We start from the raw sequence: 13,575 nt of genomic DNA on the forward strand, positions 1-13,575 counted from the left end.
AATAATTTTGGACCTTGAACAATCAAGAAATAAATTTGAATTGCATGAGTTGACAAATTATGATCAACTCATATGATCACAAATCAAAGCTTGTCACTGTCTTTTTATAAATAAAATGCTTTTTTTTAAAGATTTTATTTATTTATTTTTAGAGCGGGAAGGGAGGGAGAGAGAGGGAGAGGGAGAGAGAGAGAAACATTAATGTGTGGTTGCTGGGGGTTATGGCCTGCAACCCAGGAATATACCCTGGCTGGGAATTGAACCTGGGACACTTTGGTTCCCAGTCTGCACTCAATCCACTGAGCTATGCCAGCCAGGGCTAATAAAATGCTTTAGATACAACCATGCCCATTGATTTATGTATTACCTGGGACTGCATTCATGCTGCAACATGCAGAATTAAAGAGTTAAGATTGAGTCTATATGCCCCACAAATTAAAAAGTATTTACTATATGAATCTTTACAGTAAAATTTTTCTGACACCTTTCTATTAAGTCAGGTAACTGAGATTGAGATGTTTATATGTTAAGATATGATGGCTTTTTAAATAACATATTATTTCTCAATTTTAATAATAAATGTAAGCATTGAGTAACATTGTGCTCATATGTGGAAGAGTAATACAAACTGTGTTATTTTAAGAACATCAATTGTTTTCATAGAAAATGAAACTCATAGTATAATGTTAAATAAAAAAGGAAGTGAGGAATGTAATTATATGATACTTATTGTTAAGTTTTAAAGAAGATACACGATGATAAATATATATTTATATACAGAGGGTACACCAGAAATACAACCAGGATGAAGAGTAATTCTCTTTGAATTGTTTTCCAATAGCTGACTTTTTTTTTATACATCACTATATTTTACAGGAATTTAAAGACAAAATACTTTAAACCTTGTTCAATGCTTTTAAAATATTGATAGGTCAAAGGTAATGATGGGGAGATCCAAGATGGTGGAGGAGTAAGTAAAAGCTACACTAACCTCCTCCCAGGACCAATATGGAATTGCAACTAAATTGTAGAGAAATCATCTAGAATAAACAACTGAACACTAACTGGAGAGAAGCCTTACAATCATGGACAGAAAGAAGAAAGCACTTCAGCACAATGTGACTGGTAGGGAGTGTGGAGGAGACATGAGAGGGCTAGTTGTGCCCCCATGGAAGGCAGCTGAAGTGCAGGTGGGACATTTCAGTGGCCAGGGCATTCCCCTTGAAAACTGTGAGGTTTAAACCTACAGCACCAGAGCCTTCTAAATAGCATCCAGCTGTGAAAAGCAGCAGGGGTGTTATTTGGCCAGGGACAGACTACTAGAAAGGCCCAAACCACACAATTTCATTTGCAGCCACTTACTCTGGGTGCTAGCAAAGGTAGGGCAGAGTGGACTAGAGATGCCTGAGGGGATTCTGGAGTTGGTGGCTCGGGGAGAAAACTCAGGGAACAGCTTCCACCTTCCATGGACTACGTCATCCACCATACTGTAGGAGTCATCTTTCACAGGCAGAGCACTCCTCTCCAAGTGGCATCAGCCTGAGGGGGAACATAGCTCCACCCTCAGGAATAATTCTGCCCCACCTTGAAGTGCCTAAGCATGACTGCTGATTATAGAATGATTAGATTAACACCAAAAACAGTTTAATTGCTGATTAGTTAAATATCTAAGGTGAAAAATACAAAGAAGTAACCAAAATGGGAACACAAAAAAATAGAGCCCAGATGAAAGAAAAACAGAATTTTCCAGAACTAGATGAAATGAGAGTAAACAATTGATCAGATAGAAAGTTTAGAGTAAGGATTATTAGGATACTCAACAGCATGAAAAAAGGCATAGAAACCATAAAAAAGGATCAGTCAGAAATAAAGAATGCAATATCTGAGATAAATAATACATTGAAAGGAATAAATAGTAGGTTAGATGAAGCAGAAGATCAAATCACTGTTTTGGAAGATGAGGTAGAAAAAAACAATCATGTAGAGTAGCAAAAAGCAAAAAGAATTCAATAAAATGAGGAGAGCTTAAGAAACATCTTGGACAACCTGAAGCATAACAACATTTGCATCATGGGATTCCCAGAAGGAGAAGACAGTGAGCAAGAGGTTGAGAACCTATTTGAAGAAATAATACCAAAAGCCACCTGAATCTGGTGAAGGAAAAAGATGCACAAGTCCAGGAAATGCAGAGAGTGCCAAACAAGTTGGATCCAAAGAAGCCTACACACGGAGACACAACATAATGAAAATGACAAGGATTGAAGATAAGGAGAGACTCCTACAAGCTGCAAGAGAAAAGAAGATGGTTACCTACAAAGGAACACCAATTAGACTGTCATCTAATTACTCATCAAAAACATTTCAGGCCAAAGGGGAGTAGTGTGAAATATTCAAGGTGATGGAAAGCACCAATCTACAACCAAGGCTACTTTACCCAAAAAGGCTACATTCAAAACTAAAGGAGAAAGAGCTTCCTAGACAACAAAAAGCTAAAGGAGTTTGTTAAAACCAAACTAGTACTGCAACAAATGTTAAAGGGCTTGCTTGATGAAGAAGAAGAAGAAGAAGAAGAAGAAGAAGAAGAAGAAGAAGAAGAAGAAGAAGAAGAAGGAAATAAAGAGGGAAATAAAAACACCTTTTTAACAATAAAATGGCACTACATACATATCTATCAATAATCACCTTAAATGTAAATAGCTTCAATGCTCCAACCAAAAGACATGGATATGAAAGCAAGACCCATATATATGCTGCCTCCAAGAGACCCATCTCAGATCAAAAGATAAACACAGACAAAAAGTAAAGGGTTGGAAAAAGATATTTCATGCAAATGGAAAAGAAAGAAAAGCTGGGTAGCAGTACATATATCTGACAAAATTTACTTTAAAATCAAGGCTATAGTAATAGACAAAGAAGAACAGTACATAATGAAAAAAGGAACAACCTGACAAGTGGATACAACCCTAGCAAACATTTATGTACCCAACATAGGAGCACCCAAATAAGTAAAGCAAATCTTGATGGACATAAAAGGAGAGATAGACAGAAATACAGTCATAGTTGGGGATTTTAACACCGCATTGACTTCAATGGATAGATCTTCCAGACAGAAAATCAACAAGGAGACAGTGGCCTTAAACAGCACAGTAGATCAAATGGACTTAATGATGTCTTCAGAGCATTTCACCACAAAGCCGTAGAATATGCATACTTTTCAAGTGCATATGGAATGTTTTCTAGGATAGACCACATGCAAGGACACAAAACAAGTCTCAATAAATTTAAGAAGACTGAAACCATATTAAGCATCTTCTATGACCATAATGCTATGAAACTAGAAATCAATCACAAGAATAACACTGAAAAACATGCAAAGACCTGGAAGCTAAATAACATGCTATTAAACAATGAATGGGTCAACAACAATATCAAGGAAGAAATCAAGATACCTTAAAACAAATGAAAATGATCCAACAATCCAAACTGTGTAAAATATTGGGGAAACAATCCTAAGAGGGAAATTCACATCATTACAGGCCTATATAAAAAAAAAGAACTAGAAAAAGTTCAAATAAACAATATAACTTCACACTTAAAGGAACTTGAAAAAGAACAAAAAACAAAGCCAAATGTGAGTAGAAGAAAGGAAATAATTAAGATCAGAGCAGAAATTAATGAAATAGAGTCTAAAGAAATGATGCAGCATATTAATGAATCCAAGAGCTGGTTCTTTGAAAAGATAAGGAAGATTGACAGACTGTTAACCAGACTCATCAAGGAAAAATGAGAAAGAACCCCAATAAATAAGATCAGAAATGAAAGAGGAGAAATACCAAATGACACCAAAGAAATACAAAGAATTGTAAGAAAATACAATGAACAGCTATATGCCACCAAATTGCACAACCTAGATGAAATGGATAAATATCAAGAAACATAATCTTCCAAAATAAATCAGGAGGAATAAGAGAATCTGAAAAGACACTGATAAATTTGAAGCATAATTCTGAAACTGAAATTGAAATTGAGGCAGTAATCGAAAAACTCCCAACAAACAAAAGCCCTGGACCATATGTTCTCACAGGTGAATTTTACCACACATTCCCAAAGAACTAATAGCTCTACTTCTCCAAGTAGAAAAAATCCAAGAGGACGGAAGGCTCCCAAACTCATTTTATGAGGCCAGCACTATCCTAATTACAAAACCTGACAAAGATACTACAAAGAAAGAAAATTATAGGCTAAATCACTTATGAACATAGACACTAAACTCATCAATAAAATATTAGCAAACCAAATACAACAATGCATCAAAAAAATTACACACCATGATCAAGTGGGATTTATTCTTAGAATGCAGGGATGATGCAACATTAAAAAATCAATATGTGATTCACCACATAAACAAAATGAAAAATAAAAACCACATTATTATATCAGTAATGCAGACAAAAGCTTTTGATAAAATCCAGCACTCATTTATGATAGAAACTCAGCAAAGTGGGACTAGAGGGAACATATCTAAACATAATAAAGGCCATATATGACAAACCCACTGCCAGCATCATACTCAATAGGCAAAAATTACAAGCACTTCCCTTAAGATTGGGAACAAGTCAGGGATGTCCACTTTCACCTCTCTTATTCAACATAGTACTGGAAGTCTTAGCCACAGCAATCAGACAAGTAAAGAAATAAAAGGCATCTAAATTGGAAAGGAAGAAGTAAAACTGTCTTTATGTGAAGATAATATGATGCCATACATATAGAATCCCAAAGATTCCACCAAGAAACTATTAGAACTGATAAATGAATTCAGCAAAGTAGCAGTATACAAAATTAATATCCAGAAATCACCTGCATTCAATATGCCAAAAACAAACTAAGAGAAAGGGAAATTAAGAAAACAATTCCATTAACAATCGTTTCAAAAAGAATAAAATACCTAGGGACAAACCTAACCAAGGATGTAAAAGACATCTACTCAGAAGATAATAAGATGCTGAAAAAAGGAATTGAAGAAAATACAGATAAGTGGAAGCACATACTATGTTTATGGAGAGAAAGAACTAACATCATTAAAATGTCCACACTTCTCAAAGCAATCTATAGATACAACACAATTCGTATGAAGATTCCTATCAAGATGATGCATTTCACAGAAGCAGAACAAATACTTCAAAAACATATATGGAAGCACAAAAGGCCCAGCATAGCAACTGTGATCTTGAAAAAAGGAGAAGAAAGTTGGAGAAATCATTCTACCTAATATCAAACTATACTATAAGGTCATAGGCCATAGTAATCAACACAGCCTGGTACTGGCCTAAAAACAGATACATACAGATCAATGGAACAGAATAGAGACCCCAGAGATAAACCCACACCTTTATAGTCAACTACTATTTGACAGAGGAATCAGGCACATACAATGGGCTAAAGATAGTCTATTTAATAAATGATGTTGGGAAAATTGGGCAAATTGATGTAGAAAAATGAAACCAGACCACCTTCTTACACCACACACAAGAACAAATTCAAAACAGATCAAAGACTTAAATGATAAAACCTGAAGGCCTGAAGACCCGAAACCATAAAAATCCCAGAAGAAAACTCAGGCAATGAAATCTCAGATATTGCTTGTAGCAATTTTTTTATCTGATGTATCTCCCCAGGCAAGGAAAACAAAAGAAAAAATTAACAAATAGTACTTCATTAAACTAAAAAGGTTTTGCACAGCAAAGGAAATCATCTACAAAATAAAAAGACAACCCACAGAATGGGAGAACATATTCTCTGATATGTCTGATAAGGGGTTAATATCTAAAATTTATAAAGTACTTGTAAAACTCAACACTAAGAAACCCAATAATCCAGTTAAGAAATGGGCAAAGGACCTAAATAAGCACTTCTCCAAGGAGGACATACAGATGCCCAATGGACAAAAGAAAAGTTGCTCAACATCACTAATCATCAGAGAAATCCAAATAAAAATCACAATGAGATATCATCTCACACCTGTCAGAATGACTATCATCAATAAATCAGCAAACAAGTGCTGGTGAGGTTGTAGAGACAGGGGAATCCTTTGGCACTGCTGGTAGGAATGCAGCCTGGTGCAGCCACTGTGGAAAGCAATATGGAGATACCTCAAAAAGTTAAAAATGGAACTGCCTTTTGACCCAGCAATCTCACTTCAGGGAATATATCCAAAGGAATCCAAAACCCTATTTCAAAAGAGCATAAGCACCCCTGTGTTCATTGTAGTATTATTTACAATCACCAAGATATGGAAGCAGCCTGTGTGTTCATCAATAGATGTGTGGATAAAACAACTATGGGATGTTTACACAATGGAAATCTACTCAGCCACAAAAAAGAAGAAAATTTTACCCTTTTGCAACAGCATGGATGGACCTGGAGAACAATATGCAAGGTGAAATAATCCAGTCAGAGAAAGACAAATGCCATATGATTTCACTCCTATGTAGAATCTCATGAACAAACTGAACTAACAAGCAAAACAGGGATAGGCTCATAGATGGAGAGCACATGACAGCTAAGGGAGGGCAGAGGTTAAGGGGTGGAGGGATGAGTGGAAAGGAAAAAGGACTCATGGACATAGACAACAGCATGTGATTGCTGGGGTGGGAGGGGATTTTTAAGTACTAAATGGTAATGGAAAAATATAATAAAGATTTTATATTTAAAAAATGATGATAAAATTATTCCCTTATGTTTAGAAGAAATTACATACAACCAAAATATCACATTAGCCATTACTTCACCTAATTGCTCTACCCAGGCAATATTCCAATGGTATTCTCCTAGGCAATACTTCAATGATATTCTCCGGGGCTAACATCCCTAAGGTCTTGGTGGCATCTATATGTAACACAGTTTGGTGTTAAGATTCAGCTTTTTGATCTCCTTTTCTCTCTGTCATCTCCTAAATTTATTTATAATAGATTTGAGAAAAAAGTCATTTCCCTGAAATATTGCAATATACTGTAGACTCCTATTCATATTTTTCCAGGGTTGTTACTATATAATTTTCAAAGTTGAAATCTCAGCAGGAACTTTTTGGGAGTTCATTAATTTTAGCAAAGAAACTTTAGTAAATGAGTAAGTCAAATTCTTCTACACTCAGGTGAGTTGATTTACTCTTATTTTATTTCAATTTAGGAGGAAAGTAATGTATACCAGCAATCTTTGCAGGAGGCAAACACATGCCACTCTAACTGCCAGGATGCCTAGTTAGCTGATGGCAAGTATCTGAATATTCACTGACTTACATCACTAAGAAAGTTTCAGTTTTTGTTGATCACAATATTCTTATCTCTCTCTTTATACCTGCAAACTTCAATTTTTAATAATAAAAAATTCTATGTTGTAATATATCATTTGTCACTATATATATTATTCCTCAAATTAATTCTCAGAAGGGAAAACTATTGTGAAAAAATTTCACAGTTTCATAGTTTCATAATTTCATAGTTTCTACAATGCCTATGACAGTGCTGAGCAAAGAGTGGATGTGCAGTGAGAAAGCCACTCCAGGTTAGATATCACTGGAAAGAAGAGGAGTTGTGTGCACAGCACCTGGAGCTCTCAGTCAACTGGACTTGTTTGACACTTCGTGGGCCTAAATGGGGAACTGTGAACTTTGGCCCCACGTCTGATGCTATAAATACAGAGGGCAGGAGATGGAGTGAAAAGTCAGACACATGGACAAGATATGTGGGTAAGAATGAGATGAATACATATCAGAAATCATATTTATTTTCTTTAAGTTAAAGTTATTGGCCCTGGCTGGCATAGCTCAGTGGATTGAGTGTGGGCTGTGAACCAAAGTGTCACAGATTCAATTCCCAGTGAGGGTACATGCATGGGTTGCAGGCCATGACCCCCAGCAACCGCACATTGATGTTTCTCTCTCTCTCTATCTCCCTCCCTACCCTCTCTATAAATAAATAAAAATCATAAAAAAATAGTTATTGGGATGACATTGGTTAATAAAAGTATATAGTTTCAAGTGTACAATTCTCTGATACATCATCTGTACATTGCACTGTGTGCACATCACCCAAAGTCAAGACATCTTCCTTCATTATGTATTTGCACCACTTTATCCTTTATCGCCTCCCCACCCTCTTCTTCTTGGGTAATTACCATACTGCTGTCTGTGTCTATGAGTGTTATTTGTTTGATTTTCTTGTTTGTTCATTTGTTGCTTTCAGTTTATATCTCACACATGAGTGAAATCATGTGATCCTTTACTTTTTCTCTCTGAATTATTTTGCTTAACATGATATTCTAAGATCCATCCAGTTGTCACAAATGGAAGTATTTAATCTTATCTTATGTCTGAGTAGTATTCCATTGCCTATATGTGCCAAATCTTCTATATGTAATCATCTACTAAAGGGTATTTTGCTGTATTTATTTTTGATGGTGATAATTTCCCCTTCAACCTGGAATGCTCAGGCATTATTATAATGGCCATAAAAAACAAATACATATTTTGGAAAAAGTAAGAAAAAATGTGCTCAGTTATGAAATTTGTATTTGATGAGTTTTATGGGAAGCTGAAAAACACATTCGGGAATTATAATAAATGTGGTGGAAGATCAAACCATAAGTATAAAATCAAAGGAATTTGAAAGAACATTTGGAGAAGAAAAGGTACCGCAAGATGTGAATGATATTGTTATATATGCAGGAAACCTTTAAGTGCTATGTGTGATCATGCAGGATAAAGGCATAATAACCAAGTGAAAATGATAGAGTATTTTATTTCAGCTCATCACAAGACATAGAATTTTAAGTTGTACATGGAAAGATTTTCCCTTTATGCCTAGTGCCATTTCAGGTTTTAGTAAGTAGTCAGGAAGTGGCTCTGAGAATAATTGCTTAGCAGAAAAAAGTAGCTGAGACATTTTGGAGGAACACAAGACATTAAAAAATATTAAATGTATCCTTTCCCCTGCTATACATCCTTATTTTCCGATATTTTAGGAAGATTAGGTCCCAAGAGGTTTCGCTGTGACAACTTGTTTTGTACGACTGAAGATGTGCATCTCAGAGCATTGTGAGTTTACAGAATGGTCCTGATTGAATAGGCAATTCTAACTTTAGTATTTTTATGAGCTTTTACAGCAATACAAGTGTATTATGCTCCCAGAGTTTACTCACATAATACATGTTCATTTCTCCAGTAGATGTTACTGAGTACCTAGTCTGTCCAATGTCCCATCTTTGCTTTTGTGAATTTTATTTTGCTGTGGAATAGACATGATAAAATAGTAATTGATAAAAACCAGTAAAATATGTATTTTGTTGGAGATGTGAATAAATTTGATATTTCTGAGGCTTATAATTATAGGTAAAGGCATAGTTAATAGCATGACTATAGTTTTGAGGAATATGTCAAGTAGACATAAAATTATTGGGAGAGATAAAGCAACTTAGAGAAGAAGAAATTGTAAGGATTATCTTTATGTTTATCAAACCTCAATGCCTAACCAAATAGAAACCACACTGTAATACCTAAGGGCAGTGACCCATGTTTAAAGGGTTTGAATTGATGATCTAGTGATGATGTAGTAGAAAAGTCTCCAGCATAATAAAAATAAAATAAAGATAAAAATATATTTCTACACAAGTCCCTATAAATACCAGATATATTATACCAAGAAAGGGTAAAACATTTTTAAAATTTGAATGATTAGGTCAATATGACTGATCAAGGGTATTATTTTTCCTCAGGAGATATCTAAAATATGGGGAGAGAAATATGTGACCAACTATAAGAAAGTCTCTAGAAAGGGAAATTAAAACATAGCTATACCAACAACAGTAAAAAAGAAAAACAGAAAAATTTTAATGACAGTTTTGCTAGACCATGAATTTCCTTTTGAGTTTTAACTTCTCCTTGTAAAACTGGTTAGGTAGGGAAGAAATTATCGATACATATTTCCTCCAAGACAAGCTTTTTAACTAAACTCATGTTGAGGCAAAATCTAGACTAATCCTTCTCATGACGCTTACTGTCTCTGAGGATAATGAGTCTTATCTAGAATGTAACAGAGACAACACTATGTTGTTCCTCCTTCTTTTATTATTCCATCAGCACAGATTTTAAACTTACTTCAAATTTTGGTATTAGTAAATTCTAGCTTTTGAAATAAGAAACAAATAAATGAAAGCAAGTACTTTGCACAACACTATGTATATTCATGTCTTTCAACATTTGCTCATTTTAACCTGCCTTATCCAAACTTTGCTTCTCATTTTTCTGGGCCACCTTTCCCATGTTGTCCACAGGAACCTAGAAAACCAGAGTGATGAGGTCACCTTCATCCTCCTGGGCTTCTCAGAGTATCCAGAGCTCCAGGTGCCTCTGTTCCTGTTGTTCTTAGCAATCTACACAGTCACTGTGCTGGGGAACCTGGGCATGGTCATGATCATCAGGATCAACCCCAAACTCCACACCCCCATGTACTATTTTCTCAGCCACTTATCCTTTCTTGATTTCTGCTACTCTACAGTGGTTACACCCAAACTTCTGGAAAACTTGGTTGTGGGAGACAGGACCATCTCCTTCACAGGATGCATCATGCAGTTCTCCTTGGGCTGCATATCTGTGGTGACAGAGACATTCATGTTGGCAGTGATGGCCTATGACCGATTTGTGGCAGTGTGTAACCCTCTTCTGTACACAGCAGTCATGTCTCAGAAGCTTTGTTCCCTGTTGGTGGGTACATCATACTCTTGGGGTATAGCTTGTTCCCTGACCCTTACCTACTTTCTAGTGCACTTAACCTTCAGAGGAAATAATATCATACATAACTTTGTCTGTGAGCCTGCTGCTATTGTTTCTGAGTCTTGTTCTGACCCTTATATTATCCAGAAGATCCTATTAGTGTCTGCCACATTCAATGAAATAAGCAGCTTGGTGATCATTCTCACTTCCTACATTTTCATTTTCATCACTGTCATGAGGATGCCTTCAACTGGGGGGCGCCACAAGGCCTTCTCCACATGTGCATCCCACTTGACTGCCATCACTATCTTCCATGGGACCATTCTTTTTCTCTACTGTGTTCCTAACTCCAAAAGCTCCTGGCTCATGATCAAGGTGGCCTCTGTCTTTTACACAGTTGTCATCCCCATGCTGAACCCACTGATCTACAGCCTCAGGAACAAAGAAGTGAAGGAGACTGTCAGGAAGTTAATCAATACCAAATTAATGTCTTTTAATGTAAAATAGCTAAGGTATACTGATTGATTTCCAATTGCATTGTGGATTTCTGTCCAGTTTTCTAGTATCTAACACTTCAAAATCTTTTCCAAAAAGAGAAGTGGTGCATAGGTTTAACATTACTCCCCAGTTGATGGATATTTCAACCTCTGTTCATTTTAAACTTTAGTACATCAGCTACAAAATGGTAAATGACAATAATTAAAGCTCAGACCATTTACATTAAGTCTTTACACACAGAGATTGTCCTGTACAGATCTCTGCATTAGGACACAGTACCATTTAGCTTCCCAGAGGAATCTTCTATTCTTTTTTCAGTCTTTGATAAATGGGTTTAAAGAGTTACTTTCCATAGTTATAGCTTACCCTGATGGAGCATACATCAAAAGCAATGTAGTAAATTAAGAGTTGTTAACAGAGAGTGCATTTAAAAGAAAATTTTAATTCCACTCAGGAAGGATTCATACATTGTAAGTGCAAAGAAAGCATAAACTTGTCCCGTCCCTCCTAAATCCAGGTTACTGTTTGGTTACATTATACTTATTAATATAAATTTATTTGCTCTTTGTGTACAAAAGATAAAAATAACTAATAATTATACACTTCAGAAATACCTATGATAATATCTAGAATTGTCATTGATGCCAGTCTTGAGTTGGGCATATGTGTTGCTTCATAATAATAAAATAGCATACAATTTCAGTAATATGTATGGCATTTTTTTTTATTGGTGCATTGAATGGGAAGCCCTTCTGTAAATATCAGCTAGACCATCTTGGCTAGCCTGACAAATTCACCTCCACTCTGTAGAACTGTAAGGTAATTGAGTAGCTATGCTCTGTGTTGTTGGGTTAGTTATAGAATTTCTTGCATTGTTGGTGGTTGAGACACAGGAGAAAATACCTGCTATAACAAAAGGTAGATCAAGCTGCCTTTTTTCTTATGTCTGTTAACATTCTGTTAGCCAATGCAAATCACAGAACTGAGCACAAAGTATACCTGCCCCGTGTAGAACTGAAATGTTACCTGACAATGTGCATAGACATAGAGGAAAATGAGGGTTTCTCGATATTTCAATATATCTAAAGTTTATAGTCAGGTTTTCTTCATGAAAGTGTTCTTTTCCTATCTTCCAATAAATACAATATAACTGTTCTAGTTTGACAGACTTTTCCTAAATGGGCAGGCCACTGGAATGACTTCATTAAATGACTTTTGCTGGAGTGCTTGCTGGTCAGGTCGATGTCTCATAGGACAGAGAAAATCTGGGCAAATTTCTAAGTATCATGGTTCCAGTGTAACTGCAGGCTGTGAGTTATGTTACTGGTTTCACCCAAATCATGAATGTTTTAACTCCAGATAAAACAAATTCTGATTTTTATTACCATAAGAATTGCTATCAAACTTTGTAATGTAATCTCTTAATGGTCTTGGTTAGCAATACATACAATATTATCGATAATTCAAGATGTATAATTAGACATTTATGTGATGTATTTAACTTTCAATTTTCTGTCAACCAGATGTCATACATGTTCAATGAAATGTTCCTGTCAATAATACTTTAATAAACTGTGTATGTTAATTAACTATTTAATGACACAATATATGTATTTAAGGGTGGTGAACACAGTGTAGACTGGAGCATATTGATAGGTGCTATAAGTCCTTGAATTTAAGATCCTCATCTTTAAAAAACACATAAATGATAGAAAGTAGGTAAATTATGATTTTAAAACTCGAATTAGGTGTCTGTCTTAGAGGAGAAAACAAAACAAATGACGAAATAACACTCTGGAGAGCAGTAATTTTCTTTAGGAAAGATCATGGGTTATTCCAGAAATGTGTTTGAGTGAACATTTACACAAACATAATGCAGAAAATCTCCAAGAACTTCAAAATTATGAATTTGATCCGAATGTACACATTTTAAATGATGAAGGGAATGTATGTTAATATAAGTGATTTGAATGAGGGTTCTAATAAAGTGCTAGTGACAGGCTCTTCAGTGTGTATGATTTATACTGTTCTTACTTTCAGTTCTTGGTGGTGGCTTGGATGGGCCTGTTTCTGTGGAGCTGTGACAAGATTTTTGGTAAAGTTATTCACAAGATTAAAGGAAGACTGTGTAGACTTAATAGTCACTTAATGCAGCAAATGTGATAAGTCGATTGTAGACCACATTAGGTAGATACTCATGTTCACACCATGTTCAGTAATAAATGAGTCTTTAGGAATTTGCTAATGCTGGAAAACTGTCCTACAATATGAGTATCCATGGGTGGTAGGTGGTATTTTCTGTTGCATAACTG

The 13,575-nt window shown here is 35.5% G+C and overlaps 1 protein-coding gene across 1 annotated transcript; it reads left to right on the top strand.

Moving 5' to 3' along the window:
• Positions 1-6,938: 6,938 nt before the first annotated feature.
• Positions 6,939-11,868, top strand: LOC114499022 (olfactory receptor 5D13-like). The gene is made up of 2 exons (XM_028514983.2): positions 6,939-7,150; positions 10,327-11,868. The coding sequence occupies exons 1-2, from the start codon at positions 7,122-7,124 to the stop codon at positions 11,270-11,272; spliced, it is 975 nt and encodes a 324-aa protein (XP_028370784.2). The 5' UTR covers positions 6,939-7,121; the 3' UTR covers positions 11,273-11,868.
• The last annotated feature ends 1,707 nt before the right edge of the window (positions 11,869-13,575 follow it).

Source organism: Phyllostomus discolor, chromosome 6 (assembly GCF_004126475.2).
Source record: "Phyllostomus discolor isolate MPI-MPIP mPhyDis1 chromosome 6, mPhyDis1.pri.v3, whole genome shotgun sequence".
NCBI lineage: Eukaryota > Metazoa > Chordata > Mammalia > Chiroptera > Phyllostomidae > Phyllostomus > Phyllostomus discolor.